Source organism: Saccoglossus kowalevskii, chromosome 20 (genome assembly GCF_978046115.1).
Source record: "Saccoglossus kowalevskii chromosome 20, keSacKowa6.1, whole genome shotgun sequence".
Classification (NCBI taxonomy): domain Eukaryota; kingdom Metazoa; phylum Hemichordata; class Enteropneusta; family Harrimaniidae; genus Saccoglossus; species Saccoglossus kowalevskii.
Window position 1 is genome coordinate 12,679,205 of NC_140660.1, and position 21,291 is coordinate 12,700,495.

At 34.0% G+C, this 21,291-nt stretch overlaps 1 protein-coding gene and 5 long non-coding RNA genes across 6 annotated transcripts in view; all 6 read left to right on the forward strand.

Annotated features, from left to right (window-relative positions):
- The first annotated feature begins 855 nt into the window (after positions 1–855).
- On the forward strand, positions 856–1,505 carry LOC146730011 (uncharacterized). The gene is made up of 2 exons (XR_014927850.1): positions 856–948; positions 1,407–1,505. It is a non-coding gene; the product is annotated as an uncharacterized LOC146730011 (long non-coding RNA).
- A 1,006-nt stretch (positions 1,506–2,511) lies between these two features.
- Positions 2,512–3,161, forward strand: LOC146730012 (uncharacterized). The gene is made up of 2 exons (XR_014927849.1): positions 2,512–2,604; positions 3,063–3,161. It is a non-coding gene; the product is annotated as an uncharacterized LOC146730012 (long non-coding RNA).
- Positions 3,162–4,167: 1,006 nt separating this feature from the next.
- Positions 4,168–4,817, forward strand: LOC146730013 (uncharacterized). The gene is made up of 2 exons (XR_014927848.1): positions 4,168–4,260; positions 4,719–4,817. It is a non-coding gene; the product is annotated as an uncharacterized LOC146730013 (long non-coding RNA).
- Positions 4,818–5,707: 890 nt separating this feature from the next.
- On the forward strand, positions 5,708–7,508 carry LOC146730014 (uncharacterized). Its single transcript, XR_014927779.1, has 3 exons — positions 5,708–5,818; positions 6,853–6,951; positions 7,410–7,508. It is a non-coding gene; the product is annotated as an uncharacterized LOC146730014 (long non-coding RNA).
- A 1,006-nt stretch (positions 7,509–8,514) lies between these two features.
- Positions 8,515–9,164, forward strand: LOC146730015 (uncharacterized). The gene is made up of 2 exons (XR_014927847.1): positions 8,515–8,607; positions 9,066–9,164. It is a non-coding gene; the product is annotated as an uncharacterized LOC146730015 (long non-coding RNA).
- Positions 9,165–9,512: 348 nt separating this feature from the next.
- Positions 9,513–21,291, forward strand: part of LOC102808375 (uncharacterized) — a 32,464-nt gene continuing 20,685 nt past the window's right edge. The window contains exons 1-6 of the mRNA XM_085494378.1: positions 9,513–9,566; positions 10,165–10,263; positions 10,722–10,820; positions 11,819–11,917; positions 17,628–17,726; positions 18,234–18,332. Of these exons, the coding sequence (XP_085350504.1) occupies positions 9,513–9,566; positions 10,165–10,263; positions 10,722–10,820; positions 11,819–11,917; positions 17,628–17,726; positions 18,234–18,332 (549 nt within the window). The remainder of the gene's footprint in view (positions 9,567–10,164; positions 10,264–10,721; positions 10,821–11,818; positions 11,918–17,627; positions 17,727–18,233; positions 18,333–21,291) is intronic.

Here is a 21,291-nt window from a genome sequence, read left to right on the forward strand (position 1 = left end):
TACTAAAATTATAATCCAATTTTCTCATCAATATTTGTATCAATTAAAATTATTGGATAATTATTTTACCTCTGACATAATAGAATTGAGTCGACTATAATTATGGTTGTAGTCACTGGAATGTATTCGTTTTGTGACCATTGATTATTGTGACGTAAATATATGACCTATCTTGACCCTGTTTAGACCAGGTGAATATGAAGTTTTGTGTTCAAGCACACATTGTCAATGAGGCCAGCTCCATTGATATAGTAGGTTAATTGCAAGGTACATGGGAATATACTTATTTTTTATTTATTTTATGGCTTTGTATGACTGTGTCGGCACATTGGAGTGCTTTAACCATAAATGTCACACTACATCATGCGGTTCATCATTACGGTCTGCCGTTAGTATTTTGTTTGAATATGAATAAATGTAATTCTATATACTGTTGTGGCTTTTTAAAAATCAACGTTTTTAGATTACATAGAATAAGAATATTAACTAACGTACGCGATTGTCACATTGTATCGTTAAGATACGTAAGGGACAAATACAAATATTCAGACAGTTTCTCATAATAACTGAAGAATATTTTAAAATATAAACTAACGATGTATATTAAGTATTGAATGTTTTACTTTCCTAAAGGTCATAATAAAATTACTGTACCAATGTGAATGTTTTGTGTGTACAATATGTTTGGTTACACATTTCAGTTTAAGACAACACACATATTGCGTATTGCTATATACGCTATATATGCAGGTTATATCATATGGTGCGCATAAGGTTTACTTGTGAATATATTATTGCTGCAACAATTTGGTATTATCTTCTGTTATCATTAAACATTTTGTCTTTCAGTGGAAAAAAACACCACTTCATTTGGCTGCTGAAAATGGATGTGATTCTACAGTAGAAATACTCCTGAAATCAGGTGTGGAAAAAGATCCAGGTGATGACGTAAGTGTAACATAGTAAACATAATTATCATTATCTTTTCCAACTTTCATGTATTGTTGTGAATTTTCTTATGTGCATGTGAACTAGCTGTTTTGAATACAAGCCAACCACTGCATGTGCGCATTAGACTGGTTTTGAAATCAATATATTTAGATTACTATAAATTATAATCCAATTTTCTCATCAACATTTGTATCAATTAAAATTATTACAAAAATTGAATGCCTTATTTTCCTAACAATTCATAATAAGATTACTGTACCAATGTGGATGTCTTGTGTGTACAATATATTTGGTTACACATTTCAGTTTAAGACAACACACATATTGCGTATTGCTATATACGCTATATATGCAGGTTATATCATATGGTGCGCATAAGGTTTACTTGTGAATATATTATTGCTGCAACAATTTGGTATTATCTTCTGTTATCAATATGCCCTTTTGTCTTTCAGTTTTATCGGACACCACTTCATTTGGCTGCAAAAAATGGATGTGATTCTACAGTAGAAATACTCCTGAAATCAGGTGTGGAAAAAGATCCAGGTGATGACGTAAGTGTAACATAGTAAACATAACTAACATTATCTTTTCCAACTTTCATGTATTGTTGTGAATTTTCTTATGTGCATGTGAACTGGCTGTTTTGAATACAAGCCAACCACTGCATGTGCGCATTAGACTGGTTTTGAAATCAATTTAGATTACTAAAATTATAATCCAATTTTCTCATCAATATTTGTATCAATTAAAATTATTGGATAATTATTTTACCTCTGACATAATAGAATTGAGTCGACTATAATTATGGTTGTAGTCACTGGAATGTATTCGTTTTGTGACCATTGATTATTGTGACGTAAATATATGACCTATCTTGACCCTGTTTAGACCAGGTGAATATGAAGTTTTGTGTTCAAGCACACATTGTCAATGAGGCCAGCTCCATTGATATAGTAGGTTAATTGCAAGGTACATGGGAATATACTTATTTTTTATTTATTTTATGGCTTTGTATGACTGTGTCGGCACATTGGAGTGCTTTAACCATAAATGTCACACTACATCATGCGGTTCATCATTACGGTCTGCCGTTAGTATTTTGTTTGAATATGAATAAATGTAATTCTATATACTGTTGTGGCTTTTTAAAAATCAACGTTTTTAGATTACATAGAATAAGAATATTAACTAACGTACGCGATTGTCACATTGTATCGTTAAGATACGTAAGGGACAAATACAAATATTCAGACAGTTTCTCATAATAACTGAAGAATATTTTAAAATATAAACTAACGATGTATATTAAGTATTGAATGTTTTACTTTCCTAAAGGTCATAATAAAATTACTGTACCAATGTGAATGTTTTGTGTGTACAATATGTTTGGTTACACATTTCAGTTTAAGACAACACACATATTGCGTATTGCTATATACGCTATATATGCAGGTTATATCATATGGTGCGCATAAGGTTTACTTGTGAATATATTATTGCTGCAACAATTTGGTATTATCTTCTGTTATCATTAAACATTTTGTCTTTCAGTGGAAAAAAACACCACTTCATTTGGCTGCTGAAAATGGATGTGATTCTACAGTAGAAATACTCCTGAAATCAGGTGTGGAAAAAGATCCAGGTGATGACGTAAGTGTAACATAGTAAACATAATTATCATTATCTTTTCCAACTTTCATGTATTGTTGTGAATTTTCTTATGTGCATGTGAACTAGCTGTTTTGAATACAAGCCAACCACTGCATGTGCGCATTAGACTGGTTTTGAAATCAATATATTTAGATTACTATAAATTATAATCCAATTTTCTCATCAACATTTGTATCAATTAAAATTATTACAAAAATTGAATGCCTTATTTTCCTAACAATTCATAATAAGATTACTGTACCAATGTGGATGTCTTGTGTGTACAATATATTTGGTTACACATTTCAGTTTAAGACAACACACATATTGCGTATTGCTATATACGCTATATATGCAGGTTATATCATATGGTGCGCATAAGGTTTACTTGTGAATATATTATTGCTGCAACAATTTGGTATTATCTTCTGTTATCAATATGCCCTTTTGTCTTTCAGTTTTATCGGACACCACTTCATTTGGCTGCAAAAAATGGATGTGATTCTACAGTAGAAATACTCCTGAAATCAGGTGTGGAAAAAGATCCAGGTGATGACGTAAGTGTAACATAGTAAACATAACTAACATTATCTTTTCCAACTTTCATGTATTGTTGTGAATTTTCTTATGTGCATGTGAACTGGCTGTTTTGAATACAAGCCAACCACTGCATGTGCGCATTAGACTGGTTTTGAAATCAATTTAGATTACTAAAATTATAATCCAATTTTCTCATCAATATTTGTATCAATTAAAATTATTGGATAATTATTTTACCTCTGACATAATAGAATTGAGTCGACTATAATTATGGTTGTAGTCACTGGAATGTATTCGTTTTGTGACCATTGATTATTGTGACGTAAATATATGACCTATCTTGACCCTGTTTAGACCAGGTGAATATGAAGTTTTGTGTTCAAGCACACATTGTCAATGAGGCCAGCTCCATTGATATAGTAGGTTAATTGCAAGGTACATGGGAATATACTTATTTTTTATTTATTTTATGGCTTTGTATGACTGTGTCGGCACATTGGAGTGCTTTAACCATAAATGTCACACTACATCATGCGGTTCATCATTACGGTCTGCCGTTAGTATTTTGTTTGAATATGAATAAATGTAATTCTATATACTGTTGTGGCTTTTTAAAAATCAACGTTTTTAGATTACATAGAATAAGAATATTAACTAACGTACGCGATTGTCACATTGTATCGTTAAGATACGTAAGGGACAAATACAAATATTCAGACAGTTTCTCATAATAACTGAAGAATATTTTAAAATATAAACTAACGATGTATATTAAGTATTGAATGTTTTACTTTCCTAAAGGTCATAATAAAATTACTGTACCAATGTGAATGTTTTGTGTGTACAATATGTTTGGTTACACATTTCAGTTTAAGACAACACACATATTGCGTATTGCTATATACGCTATATATGCAGGTTATATCATATGGTGCGCATAAGGTTTACTTGTGAATATATTATTGCTGCAACAATTTGGTATTATCTTCTGTTATCATTAAACATTTTGTCTTTCAGTGGAAAAAAACACCACTTCATTTGGCTGCTGAAAATGGATGTGATTCTACAGTAGAAATACTCCTGAAATCAGGTGTGGAAAAAGATCCAGGTGATGACGTAAGTGTAACATAGTAAACATAATTATCATTATCTTTTCCAACTTTCATGTATTGTTGTGAATTTTCTTATGTGCATGTGAACTAGCTGTTTTGAATACAAGCCAACCACTGCATGTGCGCATTAGACTGGTTTTGAAATCAATATATTTAGATTACTATAAATTATAATCCAATTTTCTCATCAACATTTGTATCAATTAAAATTATTACAAAAATTGAATGCCTTATTTTCCTAACAATTCATAATAAGATTACTGTACCAATGTGGATGTCTTGTGTGTACAATATATTTGGTTACACATTTCAGTTTAAGACAACACACATATTGCGTATTGCTATATACGCTATATATGCAGGTTATATCATATGGTGCGCATAAGGTTTACTTGTGAATATATTATTGCTGCAACAATTTGGTATTATCTTCTGTTATCAATATGCCCTTTTGTCTTTCAGTTTTATCGGACACCACTTCATTTGGCTGCAAAAAATGGATGTGATTCTACAGTAGAAATACTCCTGAAATCAGGTGTGGAAAAAGATCCAGGTGATGACGTAAGTGTAACATAGTAAACATAACTAACATTATCTTTTCCAACTTTCATGTATTGTTGTGAATTTTCTTATGTGCATGTGAACTGGCTGTTTTGAATACAAGCCAACCACTGCATGTGCGCATTAGACTGGTTTTGAAATCAATTTAGATTACTAAAATTATAATCCAATTTTCTCATCAATATTTGTATCAATTAAAATTATTGGATAATTATTTTACCTCTGACATAATAGAATTGAGCCGACTATAATTATGGTTGTAGTCACTGGAATTTATTAGTTTTCGACCAATGATTGTTGTGACGTAAATTTTTGACCTATCTTGACCCTGTTTTACATCGGGTGATTATGATGTTTTGTGTTCAAGCACACATTGTCAATGAGGCCTGCTCCATTGATATAGTAGGTTAATTGCAAAGTACATGGGAATATATTTATTTTTATTTATTTTATGGCTTTGTACGACTCTGTGTCGGCACATTGGAGTGTTTTAACCATAAATGTCACACTGCGCCATGCGGTTCATCATTAGTCTACCTTTAGTATTTTGTTTGAATATAAAAAAATGTAATTCTGTATACTGCTGTGGCACTTTAAAATCAACGTTAATTATATTACATAGAATAGGGACATTAATTGAATTTCGCGGTTATGATCTTGAATTGCTAAGATACGTAACGGACAACTAAAAATATTCAGACAGTTTCACATAATAACTGAAGAATATTTTAAAATGTGAACTAACAATGTATGTTAAGTATTACATGCCTTATTTTCCTAGTAAATCCTGATACGATTACTGTACCAATGTGGTGTCATGTGTGTACAATATGTTTGGTTACACATTTCAGTTTAAGACAACACACATATTGCGTGTTGCTATATGCCCTTTTGTCTTTCAGTGGAATCGGACACCACTTCATTATGCTGCAAAAAATGGATGTGATTCTACAGTAGAAATACTCCTGAAAACAGGTGTGGAAAAAGATCCACGTGATTACGTAAGTGTAACAAAGTAAACATAACTAACATTATCTTTTACAACTTTCATGTATTGTTGTGAATTTTTTAATGTGCATGTGAACTGGCTGTTTCGAATACAAGACAACCACCACATGTGCGCATTAGACTGGTTTTCAAATCAATATATTTAGATTACTATACATTATAATCCAATGTTTTCATCAACATTTGTATCAATTAAAATTATTACTGACAATTATTTTACCTCTTGCTTAATAGAATTGAGCCGACTATAATTATGGTTGTAGTCATTGGAATTTATTCGTTTTCGACCAATGATTGTTGTGCCGTAAATATTCGACTTTTTGATTTATCTTGACCCTGCTTAGACCAGATGATTATGATGTGTTGTGCTCCAGCACACATTGTCATGATGTCTGCTCCATTGATATAGTAGGTTCATTGCAAAGTATATGATATATATACAATATATTTGGTTACACATTTCAGTTTAAGACAACACACTACAAGACACTATAGGTACATTGGAGTGTTTGTTTCATCACGAATGTCACACTACGCCATGCAGTCCATCATTACAGTCAACCTTTAGTACTTTGTTTGGATAATATATAAACATGTAATTCTGTATACTGTTGTGGCTTTTTAAAAATCAACGTTTTTAGATTACATAGAATAAGAATATTAACTAACGTACGCGATTGTCACATTGTATCGTTAAGATACGTAAGGGACAAATACAAATATTCAGACAGTTTCTCATAATAACTGAAGAATATTTTAAAATATAAACTAACGATGTATATTAAGTATTGAATGTTTTACTTTCCTAAAGGTCATAATAAAATTACTGTACCAATGTGAATGTTTTGTGTGTACAATATGTTTGGTTACACATTTCAGTTTAAGACAACACACATATTGCGTATTGCTATATACGCTATATATGCAGGTTATATCATATGGTGCGCATAAGGTTTACTTGTGAATATATTATTGCTGCAACAATTTGGTATTATCTTCTGTTATCATTAAACATTTTGTCTTTCAGTGGAAAAAAACACCACTTCATTTGGCTGCTGAAAATGGATGTGATTCTACAGTAGAAATACTCCTGAAATCAGGTGTGGAAAAAGATCCAGGTGATGACGTAAGTGTAACATAGTAAACATAATTATCATTATCTTTTCCAACTTTCATGTATTGTTGTGAATTTTCTTATGTGCATGTGAACTAGCTGTTTTGAATACAAGCCAACCACTGCATGTGCGCATTAGACTGGTTTTGAAATCAATATATTTAGATTACTATAAATTATAATCCAATTTTCTCATCAACATTTGTATCAATTAAAATTATTACAAAAATTGAATGCCTTATTTTCCTAACAATTCATAATAAGATTACTGTACCAATGTGGATGTCTTGTGTGTACAATATATTTGGTTACACATTTCAGTTTAAGACAACACACATATTGCGTATTGCTATATACGCTATATATGCAGGTTATATCATATGGTGCGCATAAGGTTTACTTGTGAATATATTATTGCTGCAACAATTTGGTATTATCTTCTGTTATCAATATGCCCTTTTGTCTTTCAGTTTTATCGGACACCACTTCATTTGGCTGCAAAAAATGGATGTGATTCTACAGTAGAAATACTCCTGAAATCAGGTGTGGAAAAAGATCCAGGTGATGACGTAAGTGTAACATAGTAAACATAACTAACATTATCTTTTCCAACTTTCATGTATTGTTGTGAATTTTCTTATGTGCATGTGAACTGGCTGTTTTGAATACAAGCCAACCACTGCATGTGCGCATTAGACTGGTTTTGAAATCAATTTAGATTACTAAAATTATAATCCAATTTTCTCATCAATATTTGTATCAATTAAAATTATTGGATAATTATTTTACCTCTGACATAATAGAATTGAGTCGACTATAATTATGGTTGTAGTCACTGGAATGTATTCGTTTTGTGACCATTGATTATTGTGACGTAAATATATGACCTATCTTGACCCTGTTTAGACCAGGTGAATATGAAGTTTTGTGTTCAAGCACACATTGTCAATGAGGCCAGCTCCATTGATATAGTAGGTTAATTGCAAGGTACATGGGAATATACTTATTTTTTATTTATTTTATGGCTTTGTATGACTGTGTCGGCACATTGGAGTGCTTTAACCATAAATGTCACACTACATCATGCGGTTCATCATTACGGTCTGCCGTTAGTATTTTGTTTGAATATGAATAAATGTAATTCTATATACTGTTGTGGCTTTTTAAAAATCAACGTTTTTAGATTACATAGAATAAGAATATTAACTAACGTACGCGATTGTCACATTGTATCGTTAAGATACGTAAGGGACAAATACAAATATTCAGACAGTTTCTCATAATAACTGAAGAATATTTTAAAATATAAACTAACGATGTATATTAAGTATTGAATGTTTTACTTTCCTAAAGGTCATAATAAAATTACTGTACCAATGTGAATGTTTTGTGTGTACAATATGTTTGGTTACACATTTCAGTTTAAGACAACACACATATTGCGTATTGCTATATACGCTATATATGCAGGTTATATCATATGGTGCGCATAAGGTTTACTTGTGAATATATTATTGCTGCAACAATTTGGTATTATCTTCTGTTATCATTAAACATTTTGTCTTTCAGTGGAAAAAAACACCACTTCATTTGGCTGCTGAAAATGGATGTGATTCTACAGTAGAAATACTCCTGAAATCAGGTGTGGAAAAAGATCCAGGTGATGACGTAAGTGTAACATAGTAAACATAATTATCATTATCTTTTCCAACTTTCATGTATTGTTGTGAATTTTCTTATGTGCATGTGAACTAGCTGTTTTGAATACAAGCCAACCACTGCATGTGCGCATTAGACTGGTTTTGAAATCAATATATTTAGATTACTATAAATTATAATCCAATTTTCTCATCAACATTTGTATCAATTAAAATTATTACAAAAATTGAATGCCTTATTTTCCTAACAATTCATAATAAGATTACTGTACCAATGTGGATGTCTTGTGTGTACAATATATTTGGTTACACATTTCAGTTTAAGACAACACACATATTGCGTATTGCTATATACGCTATATATGCAGGTTATATCATATGGTGCGCATAAGGTTTACTTGTGAATATATTATTGCTGCAACAATTTGGTATTATCTTCTGTTATCAATATGCCCTTTTGTCTTTCAGTTTTATCGGACACCACTTCATTTGGCTGCAAAAAATGGATGTGATTCTACAGTAGAAATACTCCTGAAATCAGGTGTGGAAAAAGATCCAGGTGATGACGTAAGTGTAACATAGTAAACATAACTAACATTATCTTTTCCAACTTTCATGTATTGTTGTGAATTTTCTTATGTGCATGTGAACTGGCTGTTTTGAATACAAGCCAACCACTGCATGTGCGCATTAGACTGGTTTTGAAATCAATTTAGATTACTAAAATTATAATCCAATTTTCTCATCAATATTTGTATCAATTAAAATTATTGGATAATTATTTTACCTCTGACATAATAGAATTGAGTCGACTATAATTATGGTTGTAGTCACTGGAATGTATTCGTTTTGTGACCATTGATTATTGTGACGTAAATATATGACCTATCTTGACCCTGTTTAGACCAGGTGAATATGAAGTTTTGTGTTCAAGCACACATTGTCAATGAGGCCAGCTCCATTGATATAGTAGGTTAATTGCAAGGTACATGGGAATATACTTATTTTTTATTTATTTTATGGCTTTGTATGACTGTGTCGGCACATTGGAGTGCTTTAACCATAAATGTCACACTACATCATGCGGTTCATCATTACGGTCTGCCGTTAGTATTTTGTTTGAATATGAATAAATGTAATTCTATATACTGTTGTGGCTTTTTAAAAATCAACGTTTTTAGATTACATAGAATAAGAATATTAACTAACGTACGCGATTGTCACATTGTATCGTTAAGATACGTAAGGGACAAATACAAATATTCAGACAGTTTCTCATAATAACTGAAGAATATTTTAAAATATAAACTAACGATGTATATTAAGTATTGAATGTTTTACTTTCCTAAAGGTCATAATAAAATTACTGTACCAATGTGAATGTTTTGTGTGTACAATATGTTTGGTTACACATTTCAGTTTAAGACAACACACATATTGCGTATTGCTATATACGCTATATATGCAGGTTATATCATATGGTGCGCATAAGGTTTACTTGTGAATATATTATTGCTGCAACAATTTGGTATTATCTTCTGTTATCATTAAACATTTTGTCTTTCAGTGGAAAAAAACACCACTTCATTTGGCTGCTGAAAATGGATGTGATTCTACAGTAGAAATACTCCTGAAATCAGGTGTGGAAAAAGATCCAGGTGATGACGTAAGTGTAACATAGTAAACATAATTATCATTATCTTTTCCAACTTTCATGTATTGTTGTGAATTTTCTTATGTGCATGTGAACTAGCTGTTTTGAATACAAGCCAACCACTGCATGTGCGCATTAGACTGGTTTTGAAATCAATATATTTAGATTACTATAAATTATAATCCAATTTTCTCATCAACATTTGTATCAATTAAAATTATTACAAAAATTGAATGCCTTATTTTCCTAACAATTCATAATAAGATTACTGTACCAATGTGGATGTCTTGTGTGTACAATATATTTGGTTACACATTTCAGTTTAAGACAACACACATATTGCGTATTGCTATATACGCTATATATGCAGGTTATATCATATGGTGCGCATAAGGTTTACTTGTGAATATATTATTGCTGCAACAATTTGGTATTATCTTCTGTTATCAATATGCCCTTTTGTCTTTCAGTTTTATCGGACACCACTTCATTTGGCTGCAAAAAATGGATGTGATTCTACAGTAGAAATACTCCTGAAATCAGGTGTGGAAAAAGATCCAGGTGATGACGTAAGTGTAACATAGTAAACATAACTAACATTATCTTTTCCAACTTTCATGTATTGTTGTGAATTTTCTTATGTGCATGTGAACTGGCTGTTTTGAATACAAGCCAACCACTGCATGTGCGCATTAGACTGGTTTTGAAATCAATTTAGATTACTAAAATTATAATCCAATTTTCTCATCAATATTTGTATCAATTAAAATTATTGGATAATTATTTTACCTCTGACATAATAGAATTGAGTCGACTATAATTATGGTTGTAGTCACTGGAATGTATTCGTTTTGTGACCATTGATTATTGTGACGTAAATATATGACCTATCTTGACCCTGTTTAGACCAGGTGAATATGAAGTTTTGTGTTCAAGCACACATTGTCAATGAGGCCAGCTCCATTGATATAGTAGGTTAATTGCAAGGTACATGGGAATATACTTATTTTTTATTTATTTTATGGCTTTGTATGACTGTGTCGGCACATTGGAGTGCTTTAACCATAAATGTCACACTACATCATGCGGTTCATCATTACGGTCTGCCGTTAGTATTTTGTTTGAATATGAATAAATGTAATTCTATATACTGTTGTGGCTTTTTAAAAATCAACGTTTTTAGATTACATAGAATAAGAATATTAACTAACGTACGCGATTGTCACATTGTATCGTTAAGATACGTAAGGGACAAATACAAATATTCAGACAGTTTCTCATAATAACTGAAGAATATTTTAAAATATAAACTAACAATATATGTTAAGTATTGAATGACTTATTGCCTTGAAAAAATCGTAATTACTGTACCAATGTGAATGTTTTGTGTGTACAATATATCTGGTTACACATTTCAGTTTAAGACAACACACATATTGCGTGTTGCTATATACGCTATATATGCATGTTATATCATAGGGTGCGCGTAAGGTTTACTTGTAAATCTATTATTGCGGCATCAATTTGGTATTTATCTTCTGTTATCATTAAACATTTTGTCTTTCAGAGCAATCGGACACCGCTTCATTATGCTGCAGAAATTGGACGTGATTCTGCAGTAGAAATACTCCTGAAAGCAGGTGTGGAAAAAGATTCACGTGATAACGTAAGTGTAACATAGTAAACATAATTAAAGATTATCTTTTGTAACGGTCATGTATTGTATTTAAATGTGCATGTGCACTTGTTTTGAATACAGTACTGGTTTTGAAATCAATATATTTAGATTGCGATAAATTATAATCCGATTTCCTTAACAACTCTCCGTATCAAATAATATTACACAAAATTATACTACATCTGAGACAATAGAATTGATCCAATCGCTCGGCAATAAGTTGTAGTCACTTAAATTAATTTGTTTTTGACCAAGGATTATTGTGATTTAATTGTTTGACCTTTTGACCTATCTCCACGTTCATGAGGGCAGGCCAAATATTAACCTAAAAGACCAAATATTAATCTAAAATACCAAATAATACTTTTATCACCTCGCGTGCGAGTTCTTAACGGATATAAAATTACACAATTCGTGTAACACAGGGATAATTGAGACTGATGGGCACCAGTATAATTCAATATAATTACATGCATATATAATAAGAAGCAATAATGCACACCGGCCAATCTTACACATACGACACCACACATGAATTCCGTGAAACCATAGTTTATTAGGTACACAAAGTATATGCTTGATACAGTTCTCCCCAGCAATATCGCCCGCCCCTGCAAAGGTTCAGCATTAAACGCGACCCTCACCACGCACCTTTTCTATTGGTAAGAGGTGGGTTTACGAAAGTTTGCTCTGTAGACACCCCAGCAAGGTCGGTAACCATCTTACATAAATAAACATGCCAGGAAAAAACTATTCTATGCATTAACAACATAGTTTAATAACGAAATTTCGCATAACTCGAAGCCAAGGACTAACTAGTATGTGTGAAGTATTGTTCGGTACCTGACGTTTCCCGGCGTGTGTCGAACAGTATCAGTCCGCGGAGTCGCCCTGTGAATTTTATGTAGCCAGCGACCAGAGTTAACGAGTTGAAGCGTCAAACTCTACGTTCTCGTTCACAGCGCCAGGGCTTCCTTTCCAGTTGGACATCAGACTGATGTTAAACGCCAGATTCGACTATGATAGTATGTAGTAGTGGTGGTGGTGGTACTGCTCACCAGCTTTCAGGGTCGTGCAAAGAGTAGAGCCCAATTGTTGAACAACATCTCGAGCAGCAACAATCCACAACCACTGTGTTTCAGTTTTTAAATCCTATGTCGTCACACAAGTAATTGTGTCGATCGTTAATTGGCCCGCGGCACCTGTTCATTCATCATACGGATATTCGTTCAGTTTTGTCCAAGGGTGACATCAGGTCACATAACAATGCAACTTTCTGTTCATGTAATGTCAAATACGTCTATCGACTGGGCTCATAACAATTGTGACCTTTTAACAATACATAATTCGGTTCTTATATGATCCAAGCACCTCGTGACATTGACCTTGCCTTGACCAGGTTCAAGCAGATAACGATGAATTATATTCAAATTTCCTAACCAACATTTAGTATCAAATAATAATATTACAACAATTATAATATATTTTTCCATTCGTAAAATATAGTTCGAACGTGTTAGAAGTAGTACAGCCGCGTTCGAACATTAAAGTTTGTAGAGCGCGAAAAGTTGTCCATTACCATTTTGGGTTGTTATCTGTCATTATTTGTTACCGCAAGCAAGGAAAGATGAATTGTCATACGGTTATTACGAATGACGCAAAGTATGCACTCAGGTTTTGGGGATGTATGGGTACTATATTTGACAACTATGAATTTAATTCAAAACGTGGGCTTTTCTTTACTTGTAAAAAAACGTTGCGCGACACAAGTGAAACAGGTTTTGCGGTTTGTAGAGTTTAAATAATATCTGAAATAATATAATTCCAAATTACAATTCATGAAACAATGTTTAAAATGACCGAAGTTTTGAGACACCGACGTGCTTTATAATAGTCGGTCATGATGTCCGAAGTTAAATCTGCTTGCATTAACCAATCCGGTTACTAGGATTATAATTACTTGTTATGATATTCTATTTTTGCTGTAAAGTAAATGTATTTTGATAATGCCCAGTTAGCTAGTGAGGCTTGCCCAGCTGCGGAATTAGAATAGACAGCATGTATTGTCATTGCTAATTAATATTCTTTTGTTCGTGTTTGTGCAAGACGAACGTGAACACGAGTTAGTCAGTTGTCACCCAGCTCCCGACCAGTGCAGTGCAGTTCAGCTCAGGTGCAGTGTCAACGTGGCAGCCAACGTATGTCTCAAAATAATGCCTGACCAATTCGGCATGTGGGCCTGATAGACGCAAAACAGCCTGCTGTGGTTCTGCGCTGTAAAACCAACTTTCTTCAAAGACCTGTGTTTCGCCAGAACGCGTGGTTTGCTGATATTGGTCTTTTCTCTGCACAGACTGTATAGAAGTCGTGTAACATTACGGTCAGTGTCGTGTAATTTGCATTCCCCGAGACCTCGTAGATTGGAGCTGTAGAACGGATATCGCCGTCGACGTTGCTGTGATTAACTGTACTATCGCTGAAGCTACGCAGTACGAGTTCTGCACTTAGGTAGGGTAGGCAATTCCGAGCTGGGCTATTATCATTAATGTTATATTTATTGTGATGTATATTGTTGACCGGTTTGTGATTTATATCATTCCTGTTACTGGTTTATGCTTATTGTATTATTAAATTAGTATTATTGGACATATCCTGACTGTGTGCCTTTGTTTGACCTTTAGTGTTGCGTTCTGGAGTGCGAGATATTGGCAGCCAGGTTCGCGGGAGACTAGCTCATATTCCCGTTCGTAACAACTGAATGTAGATTTATTGAAAATCGTGTTATCAATATGTGACAGATCAGGTTTTAAAATTACGGAGGTTTCTGTTCATTTGAGTTTGGTTAGTTTTTGTATGATTTCTTGCCATTCGACCTGTAGTGCCACTTCATTGTTTGACTTTTTCTTTGTGTTCTTCCCATTCATGAGTAGAAATACTCTTGAAAGCAAATGTTGAAAAAGAACCATGTGACATGGTGTGTGTGTGTGTGTGTGTGTGTAATAATTGTACATTTCATAGAAATGTTGTGAGGTTTATGCTAAACCTACAGTTTATTATTACACCACAAATCTTAGTTACTCATATTATTTAAGTTGTTAAATTTATAGGGCCGAATGAATAAAACGTTTGTACTGGGCACGTTCCTTTGTACGTGTACCGTATTGACGTTATAGAAATACACAAACGAAAATGGCTACCACTTGAGACGACGCCTCCACTGGCGTGAATACGTGAATGCACACGTTTTTTTGCACACACACACACACACACACACACACACAAATAATCATTCAAAAATAGCGCCTTCACAGGCGTAAAAAGGTTAATGCACGCGTTTTTTTCTTTTTACACACACACATTTTCATTCGACCTCACAAACGTCATTTTTAAAAAACACGCACGTCATTTTAAAACACACGTCATTCTAATATACACATAATTTTTAAAACACACACGTCATTTTAAAACATACATAATTTTTAAAACATACGCCATTTTAATACACACGCCATTTAAAATACATACATCATTTTTAATGCACATATAATTAATGAATACATACACACATCAGTCATTTAAAAACATGCAACATTAAAACGCACAGTCACGCAGTTTTTAAAATGCACATATCATTTTAAAACACAGACGCCACGGTCTTATTAGTACGTTTTATTCTAGTATACACAAAATAATAATTGTACATTCAACGCCTCGTATGCACAGTACATGGAAATCTGTTTTTATGTATTTTCTTGCTTTGTATCCAACCGTGTAGGCACATTGGAGTGTTGGTTCACCCATAAATGTCACAGTATGCCATGCGATTCATCGTTACGGTCATCCTCTTGTCTTTTGATTGAATAATTTGAAGAAAAAAAATTCTGTATACTATGGTGTCACTTTAAAATCAACATTTTTAGATTTCATTGAATTGTAATCATCTTTTCCCAACACCATTCTGAAATAAGAATATTAACAAATGTACGAGATTATCACATTGTATTGTTAAGATACGTAACGGACAAACAATAATATTCAGTCAGTTTCTCATAATAACTGAATATTTAAAAATATAAACTAACAATGTATGTTAAGTATTGAATGACTTATTTTCCTAATAAATCATAATAAGATTACTGTACCAATGTGGTGTTTTGTGTGTACAATATGTTTGGTTACACATTTCAGTTTATGACAACACACATATTGCGTGTTGCTATACAGTGTTCTCCCCAGGCCTCTGAAGCGACACGGTACCGTGACGCTTGGACACTCGGCCGTGATGCTTGCCCTTTGTCCGTGACGCTTGGTCACTGGCCCGTGATGCTTATTGCTTTGTTTACAAGTGTCAGTCTCGTCTTGCACGAATTTAAAACAATAACATGTATTGATCGAAAGGTAATCCCGCTTTTGTTAGCCATACAAAGACAGTGATAAAAACGGAAGTCTGCAATAAGTTGCGAAGTCTTTCAAGGATGCAGAGCCGGGGTGCAGAGCCTCCAAATCCAAACAAAAATACTAGAGTAGCAATAATTTGCCCATTGCACGCAACGGCAACAATGTGACAAAACAAGTCACGGCGTACGTCGGGAAGATCAACCCCGATTTGCTGCACTCCGATTTTTTATCACTCAATCGCCGGTGACATTAATTACCCCAAAATTTAAAAAAAACAAGTGAAATTAAGTCGCATTGGAAAGAAAAGTGTGAATAATTCAACAGCAGACGAGACGGGTTAAGAAAAAACGAACCCTGACCTCTGGAAATACCCCATTCATAGGATGCCTTAGTAGCGAAGAACGCCGCCCTAAGGCGACATAATGCACGTTGCAACCTTGTGACCGATGCATGCTGGGTTACAGGGGGGCTCTGATCGAGGTAACAAAGATGGCGGCGCAGAGTGCATGTTTTTCCGCGATGTTTAAAAACAAGATCTCGTTAGCGATTTTGATGTATTGCCTATGATAATAGTCAATGAACCGTTTTAATAAACAATTTGTGTATTTTACACCAAAAAGTCAGATACCGATGATCGCAATAGCAGCAGTGAATACCTGTCCAACGCAATGCCGACAGCTGACAATGTTACGGTGATCGTAGCGTTACTCACAAGGTATATAGCAATGAAAAATCGCCGACTATTAGTGCCGAACTGCCATTGTAGAATTTTTTTCTAATTATTGATTTATTTCAACATATTTCGATATCTCGCCGACTTTATAAATTTAACCAAAAGATGTTTTCCCCCGACGTTATATGAACTGACAGTGACATGGGCACTAAAACTTGTACACAATGATGAACCAGTTACATCCATGGATAACATTATATTCACTGACTAGCTATAACACAAGTTTTTCAATTTGTTTTCCTTTTTATGCTGTTCTATTTCAAACTTTATTTGACTTGATACAAAAACATAAAATACAATGCAGTAAAATGATATAAAATTTATCAAATATAAAAATATCTTGTCTTAATTGTATTAATTAATTGTATTAGTAGATTGACCAAATTGGTTGGGAAAAACTGATTACTAGTATTATGCAAATATTATTATGCAAATTAGATGTATTGTTATGCAAATTGAAAGTGATGCTTGACATGAAGTCTGGGGAGAACACTGCAGTATATATGCATGTTATATCATATGGTGCGAGTTTGTTCATTTGTTATCAATATGCACTTTGTCTTCCAGTTTTATCGGACACCGCTTCATTTTGCTGCAGAAAATGAACATGATTCCACAGTAGAAATACTCATGAAAGCAGGTGTGGAAAAAGATCCACGTGATTATGTAAGTGTAACAAAGTAAACATAACTAACATTATCTTTTACAACTTTCATGTATTGTTCTGAATTTTTTAATGTGCATGTGAACTGACTGTTTTGAATACAAGACAACCACTGCATATGCGCATTAGACTTGTTTTAAAATCAATATATTTCGATTACTATAAATTGTAATCCATATTGTATCAATTAAAAAAAAATATTTTACTTCTGACATAATATAATTGAGCCGACTGTTAATGTCATAGTCACTGGAATTCATTTATACTTGACAAGGATTATTACTTATTTGATTTGTTTACTTATCATGACCATGCTTAGACTAGATAATTATGTTATGTGCCCATGCCTACATTGCCATGAGGCCTGCTCCATTGATATAATAGTTTCATTGTAAAAACCGTGGAAATCTATTTTTATTTATTTTCATGCTTTGTGTCCATCTGTGTAGGCATTTGCTGCATCAATTTGGTATTTATCTTCTGTTAGCATTAAACCTTTTGTCGTTCAGTTAGGTCAGACACCGCTTCATTCAGCTGCAGAAAATGGACGTGATTCTACAGTAGAAATACTCCTGAAAGCAGGTGTGAACAAAGATTCACGTGATAACGTAAGTGTAACATAGTAAACATAATTAAAGATTATCTTTTGTAACGGTCATGTATTGTATTTAAATGTGCATGTGCACTTGTTTTGAATACAGTACTGGTTTTGAAATCAATATATTTAGATTGCGATAAATTATAATCCGATTTCCTTAACAACTCTCCGTATCAAATAATATTACACAAAATTATACTACATCTGAGACAATAGAATTGATCCAATCGCTCGGCAATAAGTTGTAGTCACTTAAATTAATTTGTTTTTGACCAAGGATTATTGTGATCTAATTAATCATCACGTTCACGAGGGCAGGCCAAATATTAACCTAAAAGACCAAATAATACTTTTATCACCTCGCGTGCGAGTTCTTAACGGATATAAAATTACACAATTCGTGTAACACAGGGATAATTGAGACTGATGGGCACCAGTATAATTCAATATAATTACATGCATATATAATAAGAAGCAATAATGCACACCGGCCAATCTTACACATACGACACCACACATGAATTCCGTGAAACCATAGTTTATTAGGTACACAAAATATATGCTTGATACAGTTCTCCCCAGCAATATCGCCCGCCCCTGCAAAGGTTCAGTATTAAACGCGACTCTCAACACGCACCTTTTCTATTGGTAAGAGGTGGGTTTAAGAAAGTTTGCTCTGTAGACACCCCAGCAAGGTCGGTAACCATCCTACATAAATAAACATGCCAGGAAAAAACTATTCTATGCATTAACATAGTTTAATAACGAAATTTCGCATAACTCGAAGCCAAGGACTAACTAGTATGTGTGAAGTATTGTTCGGTACCTGACGTTTCCCGGCGTGTGTCGAACAGTATCAGTCCGCGGAGTCGCCCTGTGAATTTTATGTAGCCAGCGACCAGAGTTAACGAGTTGAAGCGTCAAACTCTACGATCTCATTCACAGCACCAGGGCTTCCTTTCCAGTTGGACCTCAGACTGATGTTAAACGCCAGATTCGACTATGATAGTATGTAGTGGTGGTGGTGGTACTGCTCACCAGCTTTCAGGGTCGTGCAAAGCGTAGACCCTAATTGTTGAACAACATCTCGAGCAGCAACAATCCACAACCACGGTGTTTCAGTTTTTAAATCCTATGTCGTCACACAAGTAATTGTGTCGATCGTTAATTGGCCCGCGGCACCTGTTCATTCATCATACGGATATTCGTTCAGTTTTGTCCAAGGATGACATCAGGTCACATGATAATGCAACTTTCTGTTCATGTAATGTCAAATACGTCTACCGACTAGGCTCATAACAATTGTGACCTTTTAACAATACATAATTCGGTTCTTGTATGATCCAAGCACCTCGTGACATTGACCTTGCCTTGACCAGGTTCAAGCAGATAACGATGAATTATATTCAAATTTCCTAACCAACATTTAGTATCAAATAATAATATTACAACAATTATAATATATTTTTCCATTCGTAAAATATAGTTCGAACGTGTTAGAAGTAGTACAGCCGCGTTCGAACATTAAAGTTTGTAGAGCGCGAAAAGTTGTCCATTGCCATTTTGGGTTGTTATCTGTCATTAATTTTTACCGCAAGCAAGGTAAGATGAATTGTCATACGGTTATTACGAATGACGCAAAGTATGCACTCAGGTTTTGGGGATGTATGGGTACTATATTTGACAACTATGAATTTAATTCAAAACGTGGGCTTTTCTTTACTTGTAAAAAAACGTTGCGCGACACAAGTGAAACAGGTTTTGCGGTTTGTAGAGTTTAAATAATATCTGAAATAATATAATTCCAAATTACAATTCATGAAACAATGTTTAAAATGACCGAAGTTTTGAGACACCGACGTACTTTATAATAGTCGGTCATGATGTCCGAGGTTAAATCTGCTTGCATTAACCAATCCGGTTACTAGGATTATAATTACTTGTTATGATATTCTATTTTTGCTGTAAAGTAAATGTATTTTGATAATGCCCAGTTAGCTAGTGAGGCTTGCCCAGCTGCGGAATTAGAATAGACAGCATGTATTGTCATTGCTAATTAATATTCTTTTGTTCGTGTTTGTGCAAGACGAACGTGAACACGAGTTGGTCAGTTGTCACCCAGTTCCCGACCAGTGCAGTGCAGTTCAGCTCCAGTGTCAACGTGGCAGCCAACGTATGTCTCAAGATAATGCCTGACCAATTCGGCATGTGGGACTGATAGACGCAAAACAGCCTGCTGTGGTTCTGCGCTGTAAAACCAACTTTATTCAAAGAGCTGTGTTTCGCCACAATGCGTGGTTTGCTGATATTGGTCTTTTCTCTGCACAGACGGTATGGAAGTCGTGTAACATTACGGTTAGTGTCGTGTAATTTGCATTCCCCGAGACCTCGTAGTTTGGAGCTGTAGAACTGATATCGCCGTCGACGTTGCTGTGAGTAACTGTACTATCGCTGAAGCTACGCAGTACGAGTTCTGCACTTAGGTAGGGTAGGCAATTCCGAGCAGGGCTATTATCATTAATGTTATATTTATTGTGATTGTATATTGTTGACCGGTTTGTGATTTATATCACTCCTGTTACTGGTTTATGCTTATTGTATTATTAAATTAGTATTATTGGACATATCCTGACTGTGTGCCTTTGTTTGACCTTTAGTGTTGCGTTCTGGAGTGCGAGATATTGGCAGCCAGGTTCGCGGGAGACTAGCTCATATTCCCGTTCGTAACAACTGAATGTAGATTTATTGGAAATCGTGTTATCAATATGTGGCAGATCAGGTTTTAAAATTACGGAGGTTTCTGTTCATTTGAGTTGGTTAGTTTTTGTATGATTTCTTGCCATTCGACCTGTAGTGCCACTTCATTGTTTGACTTTTTCTTTGTGTTCTTCCCATTCATGAGTAGAAATACTCTTGAAAGCAAATGTTGAAAAAGAACCATGTAACATGGTGTGTGTGTGTGTATGTAA